Genomic DNA, 14,092 nt, shown 5'->3' with positions numbered 1-14,092 from the left:
TATTATGTCCAGATAATTTTCAAGAACATAGGCGATGTGCAGAGCTGGAGTAAATGCAGAGTGATAGAGTTAATAGTGATAATGAGCCATACTGTGGAGATATGAGATTAAATCGGCATAAGTATTGAGTCTCTCCTTGTTTGCGATGGCGATGAACGGGTTGAAGTCAGGCAGTAGTCGCTGTGTGGACTAACAGGGAGCAGGTTGAAGAGGTGGAAATTCATTTCTTTCTCGTTACTCTTTTATTTTGAAAAGCACCGACCGAAAAAAAGTTCCCTTTACAGCTATTAGCTTGATGTTGTTTGGGTAGCACGGCTATTTTTTACTACAAGTGGAGATTCGTTATTAAAATGAAGAAATCTCACTGTTAGCTTGTCTCCGGAGCAGAGATGGCTACCGAACAGCAGCCTAACTGGGCGGATATTCTTAAGAGGAGGTTAGCAAACTCCAAAAGAGGTAAAACAATGTAAACTGTGTTTAGCTGGCTAACTTGAATGTACACTATCGATTTGTAATCAGTTAACTAATAAGAGTGTTCTTTTGCCGGATAGTTCATATTTAAGTTGGTTTTTATATTGTGTTTTTCTCCGGCAAAGACGAGAAGAGCGAAGAGGAAAATAAATCAGAAGAAACGGAGCTTTTCTCCAAATATTACACCGAGTGGAAAGGAGGAAGCAACAGCGGCAGCTCCTACAAGACCATCCCACGGTTCTACTACAGGGTATCAAATCAGTTCAATACATATGAAATCTGTAAAAGTCAAACAAAAACCTTAGTTTTGGAACTATTTTCTTTCCAATGTCTACATACGCCATCCAGAAGCAAACGTTACAGTTCACACACAGTTGTATTCAGACCTTTACATCCAGTCAATTTAATCATTTAATTAGTGGTAAGAGAGGAAAGTGTGATGCTAATTATTTAACTTGTGCGTAGTTGCTTGGACATGGCCACTAGATGTTGGGTTTTTTTCTGCAGCTGCCAGCAGAAGATGAAGTATTGCTTCAGAAATTAAGAGAGGAATCCAGAGCTGTCTTTCTCCAGAGGAAGAGCAGAGAGCTGCTTGATAATGAGGAACTGCAGGTAAAACGCACACAAATATATCATTGCTTCTTCTGCAGGTAAAGCAACACAAACTTTGTTTTTTCTTATGTTTCCTTTTATTTTCTGCAGAATTTGTGGTTTCTGCTCGATAAGCACCAGGTGCCTCCACTGACTGGAGAAGAGGCCATGATCAACTATGAAGCGTACCTGGAGGTGGGGGAAAAGGCTGGGAGCAAGTGCAAGTGAGTGATAACAAGTTCTCAACCCTAAAATTCATTTAAGTCTGTATTACACTGCTGGACGTATTCAGTCTAATTGTTAGATATTGATCACAGAGGATGTTGAATCAGTAAAAAGCATTTCCCTTAGGCTTGATCAACAGCATATCAAAACACCTATGGGAAATGTAGTTAGTAGTAGTAATAGTTAGTAGTCTATGCTCCCATCAAAGTTTAAGTCATGTGGGTCTAAGTGCACGCAGATTGTGCATGTATTATTAGGCAATTCTAGAGCTACCGGTAATACATGTAAACAATCACTGACCCTCCAGGTATTTATCAGGCCCAAAACCCATGTAGGTGTCCCTCCAGGGTGTGCATCAGCCACTCTGGTCAATCTTGATAACCTTAACCCAATCACTGTTTCATTTAAATGTCTGCCCTATCAACTTTTGGTGCTACATTATATGTCTATCACGGTGTCCATGGGTAATTGGTCCTTAAGAAACAGCTACCTCATCTAACGAAGGCAGCAGGCATCCAAATTACTGAACTTGGGAAAATTTGTGATGAAAAATAAGAATACGGGACTCTTTCGAGTCCCGTATTCGAAAGAGTGACCTTTAATGTGAGCGCGCTCAGAGCCTGAAGCAGAAAGATTGTGTTAAGCGAAAACAGATTTTGACGTGAAGCCATTAATATGTTTGAGTAAAGTTTTAATTGTTTTCTTTTCTTTCTTACTTTCAGAAAATTCTTCACAGCCAGAGTTTACGCCAAGCTGCTGCACAGTGACCCTTACGGGCGGATCTCCATCATGCAGTTCTTCAACTATGTCATGAGGAAAGGTTTGGACCTTTTTTCCTCTGCTTTGTTTCCACAGAGCCTCCTAAACAATATACCGTAAATTCTTTTCACCAACCACCTATCCAAGATGAGGATATAACACAAAATGCAATCAAACATCCATAGTACTAATGCTTGTTTCTGTTACTCTGTGCCATAGAAAATAAGCTGGTGCAAATTTGCTATTGAAACTATGCTTTAAGTTACTGAAAGGAAAAAAAAAAGATTTTAGGTTTAGATTGTTTCTTTTGTGTTTTTCACCACTGTAACTATCCTGTTGCGGGCTCAGAAATACTACAATAATATTGCAAATTAAAAAGTTTTCACTTACCCTTCTGTTTTCTGTTCCTTCTCATCTACATCCAGTGTGGCTGCATCAGACCCGGATAGGCCTGAGTCTGTATGATGTGGCTGGACAGGGGTACCTCAGAGAGTCGGTAAGTTCAGCTCAAGTGACTTTAAAACAAAACAAAATAGTTTTATCTCAAGTGAAAATATAAATGCAGCAAAATGGTAATTCTTCTGATTCTTTGTAGGATCTAGAAAATTACATCCTGGAGCTGATCCCCACTCTGCCTCAGCTGGACGGCTTGGAGAAGTCCTTCTACTCTTTCTACGTCTGCACCGCTGTCCGCAAGTTCTTCTTCTTCCTCGACCCACTCCGAACAGGTGAGAGTAAACCCCATAAGAACGTGGCATATTACCATGCAAGTCAAGTCAAGTGGCTTTAATGTCATTTAAGCCATGTGCAGTGGTACAGTACACAACATTCCTCCAAGACCATGGTGCTACATATGACATATAACAGACACTTGCATGAGCCAGGACAAGTGCTGAAAGATTATAGAGCAAGACAGAGTTGGTTTGCTAAACCTGAAATAAGGAAAACTCTGGATTTAAGTCTGAGTAACTCTCTGAGCCTAACCTGCTTGCTTGGCAGGATTTCTTTCTGCCTCCTCCCCTCCAGCTGTATCTGCAGCAGCTGACTCATTTCCTCCATTTATGCATCAGTGATTAATGTCTTTTGTTTAACATTTATAATCAATCTGTCATCTGGAAATGAAAAGAAAATATTATTATCTCCTCAGAATAAAATCTGTAGGCTGCTGTAACGCAGCCGTTAGGTTTGCAGTCAGTTTCCCTGCACTGAAACATTTGCCTTACATTACTGTAAAAAACAGTGTTTAAATAAAACTGCTCTGTGTGATGCTTTAGGTATGTAAAAGTCTGTGATCTGTCATTTGTCAGGGTGGGGTCACTGTCACAGTCACACTGAGAAGAAAATGCCTGTCACAGATGGAATTTTTATTTTATACCAGTCATCTTACAGCTCATTAATTATATAAGATCAGCTGAAGTTTAATCTCAGTTTAAAGTAAAAATTTGTTAACCCTAAATTTCTGAAACCAGAGCCTGATGGTCACTGTAAGGACTAACTTATTGCAGCTTTGCAGTTATTACAATAATAATTACAATACGCAAGACATAAGGAAAAATAATCATTTTGATCTTTATATGGAGCTATTTGCCATGTTTCCTGTGTTTAGGTTGTGTTAGGAGTGTAGAAAAGGTTGATTTTGGTTATCACACATAATATTTGTGGCTTCACTTCTTCACTTCCTCCCACCATCGACTCACTTCAGTTTGCTTACCGGACTAATCGTTCCACAGACGATGCCATATCTCACCTGCTCCACACATCCCTGAGTCACCTGGACACTGGCAGAGGGAATTATGTTAGGATGCTGTTCGTGGACTACAGTTCAGCATTCAACACAATAATTCCCTCTAAGCTTTTCACCAAGTTGACGGATCTAGGACTCAGCTCATCACTGTGTCAGTGGATCCTCAACTTCCTCACAGACAGACCCCAATCAGTGAGGGTGGGAAAACAAGTCTCCCCCTCCATCTCACTCAGCACTGACTGGAGTGCCTCAGGGCTGTGTTTTAAGCCCCCTGCTGTACTCACTGTACACTTATGACTGTGTTGCCACATCCGACACCACCTCCATTGTCAAGTTTGCTGACGACACTGCTGTTGTGGGCCTGATCTCCGACAACATCGAGACGGCCTACCTGGAGGAGATTAGGAACCTGGAGACCTGGTGCCAGGAGAATAACCTCCTCCTAAACATCAGCAAGACTAAGGAGCTGATCGTGGACTTCACTACAAAGCAGGCGAGGAATTACAAACCCCTCATCATCAGTGGCACGCCAGTGGAGAGAGTGGACAGTTTCCGATACCTGGGTGTCCACATCACTCAGGACCTGTCATGGTCCTGTCACATCAACACCCTGGTTAAGAAAGCCCGTCAGCGTCTCTTCTTCCTCAGAAGACTTAGAGACTTCCATCTGCCACTGAAGGTGCTCAAGAACTTCTACTCCTGCACCATCGAGAGCGTCCTGACGTCAAACATCTGCACCTGGTTTGGGAACAGCACCAAGCAGGACAGACGAGATCTGCAAAGGGTGGTGCGCTCGGCAGAACGCATCATTCAATCAGAGCTCCCTGACCTGCTGTCCATCTACACCAAGCGGTGCAAGTCCAAAGCTAGGAAGATTATGATGGACCTCTCCCATCCCAACAATGGACTCACTGTTGAGGTCTGGGAAGCGCTTCCGCTCCCTTAAGGCCAAAACAGAGAGAATGAGGAGGAGCTTCTTCCCCCAGACTATTCGGGCCCTGAACCAGGTGTAGGACTGGACTCTCCCAAACACGTCACTATAAGACTGGACTCTCACACACGTCACCACACGCACCACCACACATTTCCTATAATTCCTATAATTTATAATCCTTATCTTTATAATCTCTTCTGCTATTTGCACATTCTTTACTGTAAATTCCTAAGTTAATTTGTAAATTTTTGTAGTAAATTGTAAATATTGTAAAACTTTTCTTCTGTCATTTAATGGTCGGGCATTGTACAGCTACAAGCATTTCACCCCCATGTCATACTGTGTATGGTTGTGTGTGTGTGACAAATAAAATTTGAATTTGAATTTTTTGTGGAGGTGTTGGTTTTTTGGTTTGGTGGGTTTTTTGTTGTTGTTTTGTTTTAAGTTATCTTACTTTTCTCCAGGAAAGATTAAAATCCAAGACATCCTGGCCTGCAGTTTTCTGGATGACTTATTGGAGGTATTTTTTATTTATTTATTTTTCCTTGCTTGATCACACACAGTCTGTTATAGGATGCCAATAACAATAGGATGTTCACATTGAACCCTAAGCAACTCTTCCTCTTATTGATATCATCCTTTTTCTCCTTTCTCTGTCACCAGCTGAGAGACGAGGAGTTGTCTAAGGAGAGTCAGGACTCCAACTGGTTCTCGGCCCCGTCGGCTCTCCGAGTCTATGGTGAGATAACATCTGGACACATCTGCACAGCAGGATACCGGTGGTAATTGTATTCCTCTGTATTTAGAGGAATGTTGGTGAAAGGCCCAATTTTGGGTCAGTGAAGTTGGAGTGCTCTGTGTGGCATGTGTCTGTGTATCAGTGCCCTGTACTGTTGCTTACATCTGTGTTTTTAAATTGTGCAGGCCAGTACCTGAACCTGGATAAGGACCACAACGGCATGTTGAGCAAAGAGGAGCTTTCACGTTACGGCACGGCCACACTCACCTCTGTGTTTTTGGATAGAGTCTTTCAGGAGTGCCTTACCTACGAGGGTGAAATGGTACGGTCCATAACATTAACCGCTGGAGTATTGACTGCTGTGGCAGAGATGTTTTTGGTGGTGAGATCAGGTGACTGTGAGGACTTTCTCACACATCTTCAAGCAAACAGATTTCATCCTGAGCTGCTGACTGAGTGAACTCTGTGTGATCTCCTCAGGCAGCTAACACACATGCACGTCTAAAAGCAGTCGCTATAAATCTACTATACTGGCCACGGCTCCCATGTTTAAATGCCTAACTTTACATTAAAATAAGCATATTTACAGCCTCTATAGGTCTGTAAATACTTTACAGGGATGATTAACGCTTTAAAACTTTGTACCTCTTTTCCTCATTACCTCAGTTGTTATAGAGCTGAAGATTCACTGCATCAAATTGAAGCTGGGCTTATTCACATGCTGTTTTTATTCTTTGGCTCTCGTTACTGAACTGGACCTATTTTGTGCTGTGGTTCCTTTTTGAATCATTTTAAATGCACTGATGAATAATTTGCCTCACTGTGCAGTTTACTGTATTAACAGACTATCCAAGTATTTTATTAGTTTGCTATTTAGCACTAATCAGCAAATATCTAACCAGACTGGCTAAGCAGTAGCTCATAACTTCACTCCACCCTCTTGTCCAAATATGGCTCCAAAAACCAACGTGTTACTTCCCAAAACATCATTCCTGTGGTTTAAATATTTCAATATTTGTCTGACATGAATGTTTCTCCTTCTCTTTTCCAGGACTATAAGACCTATTTAGACTTTGTTTTGGCTCTGGAGAACAGGAAGGAGCCAGCAGCTTTACAGTACATCTTTAAACTTTTGGACATGGAGAATCAAGGACACCTCAACGTCTTCTCCCTCAACTACTTCTTTAGGGTATCGGCTGCACACGCTTCCGTGAAACGAAATCAAAAGGATTGATTCAGCAGTTTGTTTGTTTTTTTTCATTCAGTCTTTCTTGATCATTTTTCAGCAGTTTTTTTTTTTCTCTTCAGGCCATTCAGGAACAGATCAAGCTGCACGGACAGGAGCCGGTCTCCTTCCAGGATGTAAAGGTACATACAGACAAACAGCACCTTATGTGGCCGTAATGGCCGTGGGCGATATTTTTGAACATTTAATTCTCTCTTTAGGATGAGATCTTTGACATGGTGAAGCCTAAAGACCCCTTCAAGATCACACTGCAGGACCTGGTGAACAGCTGTCAGGGCGACACAGTGGTCAGCATCCTGATTGACCTCAACGGTTTCTGGACCTATGAGAACAGAGAAGTGCTGGTCGCCAACGACAGTGACAGCGGCGGGGTTGGCGGGAGCAGCATGGCTGACTTTGACGATACATGAAGATGTTTCGGGGTTGAAACGTAAAGAGAATTTGATGTTTTACTCCCAAAAAATGGCAGGACATTGACCCTTCTCACCCGCACACATGTGAAGGCCTCGAAGGCTGGAAGACTCTGAAGGAAAAAGGAGGAATGTGCAAATGCTGATCTTTGTGTAAATACTGATCTTTTCTCCTACCTGTGAAATCTAGGTGGGTTTACTACGAAGGTAATTCAATATAGCTTTCTTCATCTGGTCCTGTGAGGAAGCTGCTGCTTCTTCTTCCTCACAAAATTTAAAATGTTCAAATGGGAATAAAATTGAATAGGAGTAAATTTAAAAAATCAAAAGGAAATATTATAAAATGGTAAATAAGCACAGCTTTACTAACACCTGGTAATAATTTGTTCTCTTTAATTGACAGTTAATTTACATCGAGTAGCTTGTTTACATTTAATTTTGGCATCCTCCGTTAAAGACCTGCTGGCTCATTAAATTAGCTTCGTAGTAACTCCCTCTGATTTACATGTGGGCTCTTTTTTTGTTTTTACTGGATTTCCTTTGTACGTTTTGTGAAAAATGCTCCTTTAAATTTCTACTTTAAATTATGATTTTCTTTAGAACTAATGTTTTTGTAAATTTTTGTAAAATTAAACATTAAATGATAAATGGACCCCTTTTCCCTTCAGAACTGCTGTAATTCTCTGTGGTGTAGATTCAACAAGATGCTGGAAACATTCCATGCTGACATGACAGCATCACACAGTTGCTGCATATTTGTCGTGATGTTAACCATGAATTAATCACAATTTCTTTTTTTCAAAGCTGAGTTCAATGTTATTCGTCACACCCAGGCCTGATTACAAATTACCTGTTAATTTGACAAATATAACCTGTCTGACAAAATGAAGTATGGCTTTAGAGAAAATATTCTGTGGCCGGCCGAGACAAAAGAACTTTTACAGTCCTGTTACATCTGGTTTGCTGTAATTGATGAAACAAGAAAATCTTGAATGCTCAGCCATCAGTTCATGCTCTGAAGCTCAAGCGCACTCAGATTATGTGGCATGACAGTGATCTGAAACAGACCAGCAAGCCCACCTCTGACTGACTCAAAAACCCAAAATAAGAAATATGGAGTGACCCAATCATAATCTGGGTTTAAATAAGAATGAGATTACCTTAAACAGGCTGTTTAAAAACCTTCTAATGTGTCTGAAATGCCAGTTACACGAACACTTGATTGCAGTTCTTGCCAAGAGTGGCAGAACTAGTGATCAGGTTTAGGTGACAATTACTTTTTCACACAGGCACAGGGATAGTTCTTCACAGCACTGTCTATAAAAGAAGAAATAAGTCACACTGTACAATTTTCAAAACAAAACAAAACACCCTTTTGATTATTTAAAGATTTTATTTACACACAGAATATAGAAATATAAAGATTCATTAAAAGCTTCACTTTAAATCAGAAAATATTTTGCATAGGTTACCCTGCTTTACATAGTGAAAAAACATCCTTTATACTTAGTGAAAGACATTTAACTGCAAAGTGTACACATCTTTTGCTATGATACGCTGGCATTTCATTGGAGTCTGCTTGTGGACCGATTCTGACTATAAGCGCTGCTACTCTGCAAACTGAGATCTGAAGCCTGCCATCACACGTCACAGCCAAAGAGAAGATTAAAACAATTTCTAAGAGGCTTAGACTGGCACAAGCAAGGACATTCAAAGATTGAAGTATACACGAGCCACTGTTCACACCAGCGTAGAGCATCAGTTAGTGCTAGAGTCAGATTTGACTGTCGGAAGGTTTTAGATTTTATGTAAAGAGGCTGTAAATAACATCAAAATAGAAACGCAGCTGATTACTGTGACATCTCAAGAAAGGGAAGCAGCTGACTTCATCTTTAAGCAGCACAGAAATAATGAATGAAACATTAGGGCATGGGGAAATGTAACACTCAAACAAGCTGTTCAGAAATTAATAAATGTGCATCAGGTCAATAAATAACTAAACATCACAGTTATGGAGGCCACAGGTGAAACATTGTGGACGATGGAGAGCTTAAATATATTAAAACACTTGTAAGTAGTAAAGATTTTTGGATGAAAGAAATTGGTTAGGTCCACGCAGGAGATTTGGACGATTTGTTCATAGCTGGGACCTGATTCTTTTTTAATTTAGCTTTTAGGCATTTAAATCTTTGTTGTCTTTAGCACACACCTCCAAGCCTGTGGTGCATGAGTTTCATGAACAATGTGACAGCAATGAGTAAAGAAAAGATGCAAGGAAGTAATTGGCGGGATCCAAAATGAGGCATTGTTAGACAGATGAGAAGAAGAAAATATATCTGTTTTACTCTAAGACATTGAAAATTCCACTTTTAAAAAACGTTTTTGCCCATGATGACCTGATTTGGGTTTTTCCATTTGGGTCCATAATCTGTCTGGCTGCCTATATGTGAACAGCGCAGGTGCCTCCTTAAAGGGCCAGTTTACCCCCAAATCATTTGGATTACTCCTCTGATCTGTCTGGCTTTTTATAAATTGCTCTGTTTAAGACTGTAGAAATGTCTTCCTTCTCTTTTATATAAAGAACTAAAACGACGCTCCTCTCATGATGATCAAATCACAAAAACATTAAAAACCCAGGATGAAATGCAAGCCGTTTCATTTAGGAACTCTTTTTCTTTGTACTTTCTACATTCGCCAGTGAAAATAACAGTGCAGCTGAGCTCAGCCAGCTTGGTACTGCTCAGCTGAGAGCATTTACATTTCACGCTATCTTGAGCCTCTGGTCACGGGTAACTGGAGAGTTATGGTTGGCGGTTCGGCAGTAACGTCAGAGAGGCAGACATCTTTGCATCAGATACCTCGAAAATTGGGCATCTCACACCAAAACAACACAGGTGTGTAAACAGAGCTATGTGCACAAATTTGACGTTTTTTATTTTTACACCGAGCATCTTTTATGAATCAAAACACCGCGGCAGGAAAGATCAAGTATGAATAAGGTAAGCATGCAAAGGCGAAGGGTCACGATTCACTCATAAACATCCAAGAGACTGATTAACAGACTATATAACATGTACTGAAACGCTTTAGTCTTCATTTTGTAACTACTTCTAACCTTGAAAACCCAAAATATTAATACACAGTCCTATAAGAATAAGTTAATATATAAGGTCTATCGGTTTGTCTTCTATAAACATGTTAAGGCTTTTTCTGAAGCCTGACCAGAGATGACAGTGCAGCAAAGACAGGCTGAACTGGATAAGAGTGCAAAACTACTCAATCTCTTCATTGGCATATCAGTGAGGCAACAACTATAACATAACATGTTTCTGTTTAGCAGAGGGGGTAGGACCAACTCTCTTATTTTTGTCCAGTTCTGGATGGATTTTCACACCAGTCTGTAATTAATAATTGACTGTTGCCTTGAGGATCTACTTCATCATTTTAAAGTGAGCTGAACCTAGACCCTGTTTAACAGCCTAAGTACATATATCAGTCCCTGCCATACACAGATATACATTCACAAGTCAGGCTAGTGCAGCCATCTCCAGCCCTTTTTATGTTTCCCTGCACTCCAAGATCTTCCTTTATAAAATAAAATAAAAATGTAAAAAAATAACAAAACTATTAGTTTACATAGCTGGGTAGATTAACGGGTTGTCAGCTAACAGAAGTGTGTGTGTGTTTTGGAGGTTTCTGTCTGCCACCGTCACTCTTCAGGAGGGGAGAGGAGACGGGACTCTGTTGGGGTCTTGGTTGCTGAGAGGAGGCTCAGGCTCGAGCTCGAAGCTGATGTTAACAAAGGAGGCCGGAGACACCTCAGGCTGCTCCACCGTAGCCAGACGAGGAGCTGTGGGATCGCCCCGCTTGCCTCTCTGTTGCTCCCCAAACCGATGCTCCGCCTCCTCTGCCAGACGATTCTCCTCCTCCTCTTCCTCCTCCTGCAGGAAAGCAACAGTGAGCCAGATTAATGTTAATGTTTTTGCTCCTCCGTTTGAGTAAGCAGCTTTTAAGCTGTGACATGGTGTTGTACCTCTTTCTTTATACGGTAGTACTCATCTATGGCATACTGGTACTTAGGTGTAGTGATGCCAAAGAGAGAGGCCAGTTTCTCTCCCATGTAGTCACATACTGCAAAAAAAACAAAACAAAACCAAAAAACCCACAAATTAGAGACATCTTCTAAACACTTAAAAAAATGTTTAAAATACAATAATTATAAAACAATTTGTGAAATATGCATTTCATTTCAGGTTTTCTAAAGTATTTATAACATTTCCTGATATTCCCACTTCAAAAAGCTATTTTTAAAACTCCCTGAAAGGCTCTAAAGAGCCTTAATGTAGCGATGACACCAGGCAAACCTTCTAGCTTCCATTTTCTACTTTTATTTAAATTTCTCTGGTATTAGAATGTATTTTCAGCCTGCAACGGCTGGTGTTTTATGAGTAATTTTACAATGTAGAGTTTTACCTGATACAGTGGAGGTGGCCATCCTCCACATTTGGAACCAGAAGTAAGGACCCCAGGTCAGTTTGGACTAAAACGGGCAAGTGGACATGAGATATGATTAAAAAATAAATAAATCTCAAGAAGCATGTTGAAACATTTTAAAACTGCACGTATTATGTGTATCAGTGTTTCAGGTGCATCTTTTTCTTCTTGGACTATATTAGTATTCACAAGTCATAACAATCTGTATAGTATCTCATACTGGGCCTTCCAACTGAGTTCATCCTCTGACTGGAACAAACAATATTAGCTGAATTTCCCTTCAATATAAGCTCAACTTTCTTCCTCTATATTTGGAAACACAAAGAAGTATAAAGAAACACTGCAGTTCCAAATGACTGAAACATAATATAGTTGCTCAGTTTTGTATCTTAACCTGCTGGTCTACTGTGTTCACCAGGAAGCTGTACACTTCAGCTGTGGGACTTAAAAACTCAAACTACGGGCTCAAAAATCCTTGAAAAACCTAATTGATTGTTGTTATTCGACTCTTGCTGTGCCAATAGCATACCGGGTCTACAGAAATAACTTCTTTCTTTGCAGTCTGCTCCTCTTCCTCCTCTTCATCAGTGCTGTACTCCTCCATGGTCTCTCCATTGGCAAAGTAAATGGTTCTGCGAGGAACCTTCACCTTCCTTGGCGTTCCCACGGGGTCCCCCATCTCCACAGTATCAAATTCTGCTTCCCCTCCTGTACTCTGGTGATAATTTGAAACTGTATGATATTTTTAATAAAACACATATATAAGTCAATAAAGAATTGATAGGCTGCCGAGGGATTCCCATGATGCATTGAGTTTTTCCTTTCCAGTCACCTTTCTCACTCACTATGTATTAATAGACCTCTCTGCATCGAATCATATCTGTTATTAACCTCTGTCTCTCTTCCACAGCATGTCTTTTATCCTGTCTTCCTTCTCTCACCCCAACCGGTCGCAGCAGATGGCCGCCCCTCCCTGAGCCTGGTTCTGCTGGAGGTTTCTTCCTGTTAAAAGGGAGTTTTTCCTTCCCACTGTCGCCAAAGTGCTTGCTCATAGGGGGTCATATGATTGTTGGGTTTTTCTCTGTATCTATGAAGCGCCTTGAGGCGACTTATGTTGTGATTTGGCGCTATATAAATAAAATTGAATTGAATTGAATAGAAGAATTTACAGAAGTAAAAGCTTTTATTAGAGTAGAAAATGCTCAATTTCAGGCCTAATGTAAAAAACAGGTAGCAGATCAGTTCATAAAGTAGGATTGAGGCCTGGAATTTGATTTAAAAGTAATTTATATAATTTTAAAATGTATTTTATATCCAACAGGTAGCCAGTGAAGGATGATAGTGATGTGACCATTTTGCTGCTAGTGGTACTGGTACATTTGGACTACCTCCAAATTCTTCAACTTGACCTCAAATCAACAGTTGAAATGTGGACAAAGATGGAGAATGACACCCAAACCACATATAAACTGGGTTCGGAATGGGAATAGCCCTCCCAAAGCTCTGACCTAAACTCCTTGAAACTTTGGGAACAATGTTTAAAAGCCAGGTCTGTGCCAAGAAACCAACCAATTTAAATGAACTCTACTAATTTTTCCAAGATGAGTGGTCAAATATCCAACAAATTATGCAAGAAGCTTGTTTATGACTAACAAAAGCATCTGGTCAAGGTGCAACTTACTAAGGGACATTTAACCAAACATTAGTGGGGATGTCATGATGCATGCTCAATCATCCAGGTAAGGAAATCCCAAAAAGCTGATTCTGTGATTCTGAGACTGAAGAAGTCACTTGGATGAGTATCGAAAACGATACGTCCAGATGAACAGAATCACATTTTTGGGATTAGTGGGGATGTATGTAAAAATATTGACAACAATATCAGTATCTTCTTTTCCTAAAATCCAGCACTCATCGGGCTTTAAATTGCTGTTTATATAAAACCCTTACAGGTACAAAAATAAAAGTGGTCTAATGTGTTTTTCTAAGAGCTGACTGCACACAAAATACAACTCGCGACATCAAAGTACTGGTTAGAGAGTTTAAGTGACTTCAGTTGCTTTGTTTTTGTTGCCCGTTAGCTTCGTTGCTAAGGAAGTAGTTAACTATTAATACTACAAATCTTTATATGAGCTGTCACATAAAGAGAAAATAGTAAACATTTTAATAGCATCAACTAACCTTTTCAGTTTCCATAGTTTGTCCCAATGTAACATTGACATTCGCCAAATACAACGACAAATCTGCCATTACACCTACTTACACCTCACCGTGTTTCTGAGGGCTACTTCCTATTATCGTCAGGAAGAACAAATTTCCTTTCTGATTGCTTCATAATAAATGTTTTACAACATTAAAGGTACATTTTAATTGTTCTTCTGCGTGATCAAATGGCACCGACAGTACTCAAAGAGCCAAAATAACAGCTAAGTTTAATCAACCAGTGTTTTATTTCATTGTTATAGTCATAAAACAATTA

At 40.1% G+C, this 14,092-nt stretch overlaps 2 protein-coding genes across 4 annotated transcripts; one reads left to right on the top strand and one right to left on the bottom strand.

The window, feature by feature from the left end:
* Nucleotides 1-96: 96 nt before the first annotated feature.
* On the top strand, nucleotides 97-7,789 carry ppp2r3c (protein phosphatase 2, regulatory subunit B'', gamma). Its single transcript, XM_082516716.1, has 13 exons — nucleotides 97-456; nucleotides 597-721; nucleotides 979-1,083; nucleotides 1,174-1,286; nucleotides 2,010-2,107; nucleotides 2,472-2,542; nucleotides 2,642-2,774; nucleotides 5,189-5,244; nucleotides 5,388-5,463; nucleotides 5,649-5,785; nucleotides 6,515-6,652; nucleotides 6,772-6,831; nucleotides 6,910-7,789. Exons 1-13 carry the CDS (start codon nucleotides 390-392, stop codon nucleotides 7,117-7,119), a joined length of 1,389 nt encoding a protein of 462 aa, XP_082372842.1. The 5' UTR covers nucleotides 97-389; the 3' UTR covers nucleotides 7,120-7,789.
* A 2,239-nt stretch (nucleotides 7,790-10,028) lies between these two features.
* Nucleotides 10,029-13,925, bottom strand: fam177a1 (family with sequence similarity 177 member A1). Of its 3 annotated transcripts, none has more exons than XM_082516980.1 (5): nucleotides 13,795-13,925; nucleotides 12,143-12,328; nucleotides 11,593-11,659; nucleotides 11,153-11,250; nucleotides 10,029-11,060 (listed from the first exon to the last, which is right to left on the bottom strand). In XM_082516980.1, exons 1-5 carry the CDS (start codon nucleotides 13,861-13,863, stop codon nucleotides 10,836-10,838), a joined length of 645 nt encoding a protein of 214 aa, XP_082373106.1. In that variant the 5' UTR covers nucleotides 13,864-13,925; the 3' UTR covers nucleotides 10,029-10,835. The 3 variants fall into 3 exon arrangements, with proteins under 3 accessions (XP_082373106.1, XP_082373108.1, XP_082373107.1); XM_082516982.1 differs by having other exon boundaries at nucleotides 12,143-12,345; nucleotides 13,795-13,846; XM_082516981.1 differs by lacking the exon at nucleotides 13,795-13,925 and adding an exon at nucleotides 12,505-13,788 and having other exon boundaries at nucleotides 12,143-12,345.
* Nucleotides 13,926-14,092: the final 167 nt, after the last annotated feature.

This window comes from Aulonocara stuartgranti (assembly GCF_965226115.1).
Source record: "Aulonocara stuartgranti genome assembly, chromosome: 19".
Taxonomy (NCBI): domain Eukaryota; kingdom Metazoa; phylum Chordata; class Actinopteri; order Cichliformes; family Cichlidae; genus Aulonocara; species Aulonocara stuartgranti.
This window is presented reverse-complemented; position numbering and strand designations above follow the sequence as displayed.

Coding starts and splice junctions, on each gene's coding strand:
- fam177a1 (XM_082516980.1), bottom strand. CDS start 13,863: ATGGCAGATTTGTCGTTGTATTTGGCGAATGTCAATGTTACATTGGGA. Junction 11,660..12,142: donor AAGTTATTTCTGTAGACCCG/GTATGCTATTGG, acceptor TGCCCGTTTTAG/TCCAAACTGACCTGGGGTCC. Junction 11,061..11,152: donor ACTACCGTATAAAGAAAGAG/GTACAACACCAT, acceptor GCTTTCCTGCAG/GAGGAGGAAGAGGAGGAGGA.
- ppp2r3c (XM_082516716.1), top strand. CDS start 390: ATGGCTACCGAACAGCAGCCTAACTGGGCGGATATTCTTAAGAGGAGG. Junction 457..596: donor GTTAGCAAACTCCAAAAGAG/GTAAAACAATGT, acceptor TCTCCGGCAAAG/ACGAGAAGAGCGAAGAGGAA. Junction 6,832..6,909: donor TCTCCTTCCAGGATGTAAAG/GTACATACAGAC, acceptor TTCTCTCTTTAG/GATGAGATCTTTGACATGGT.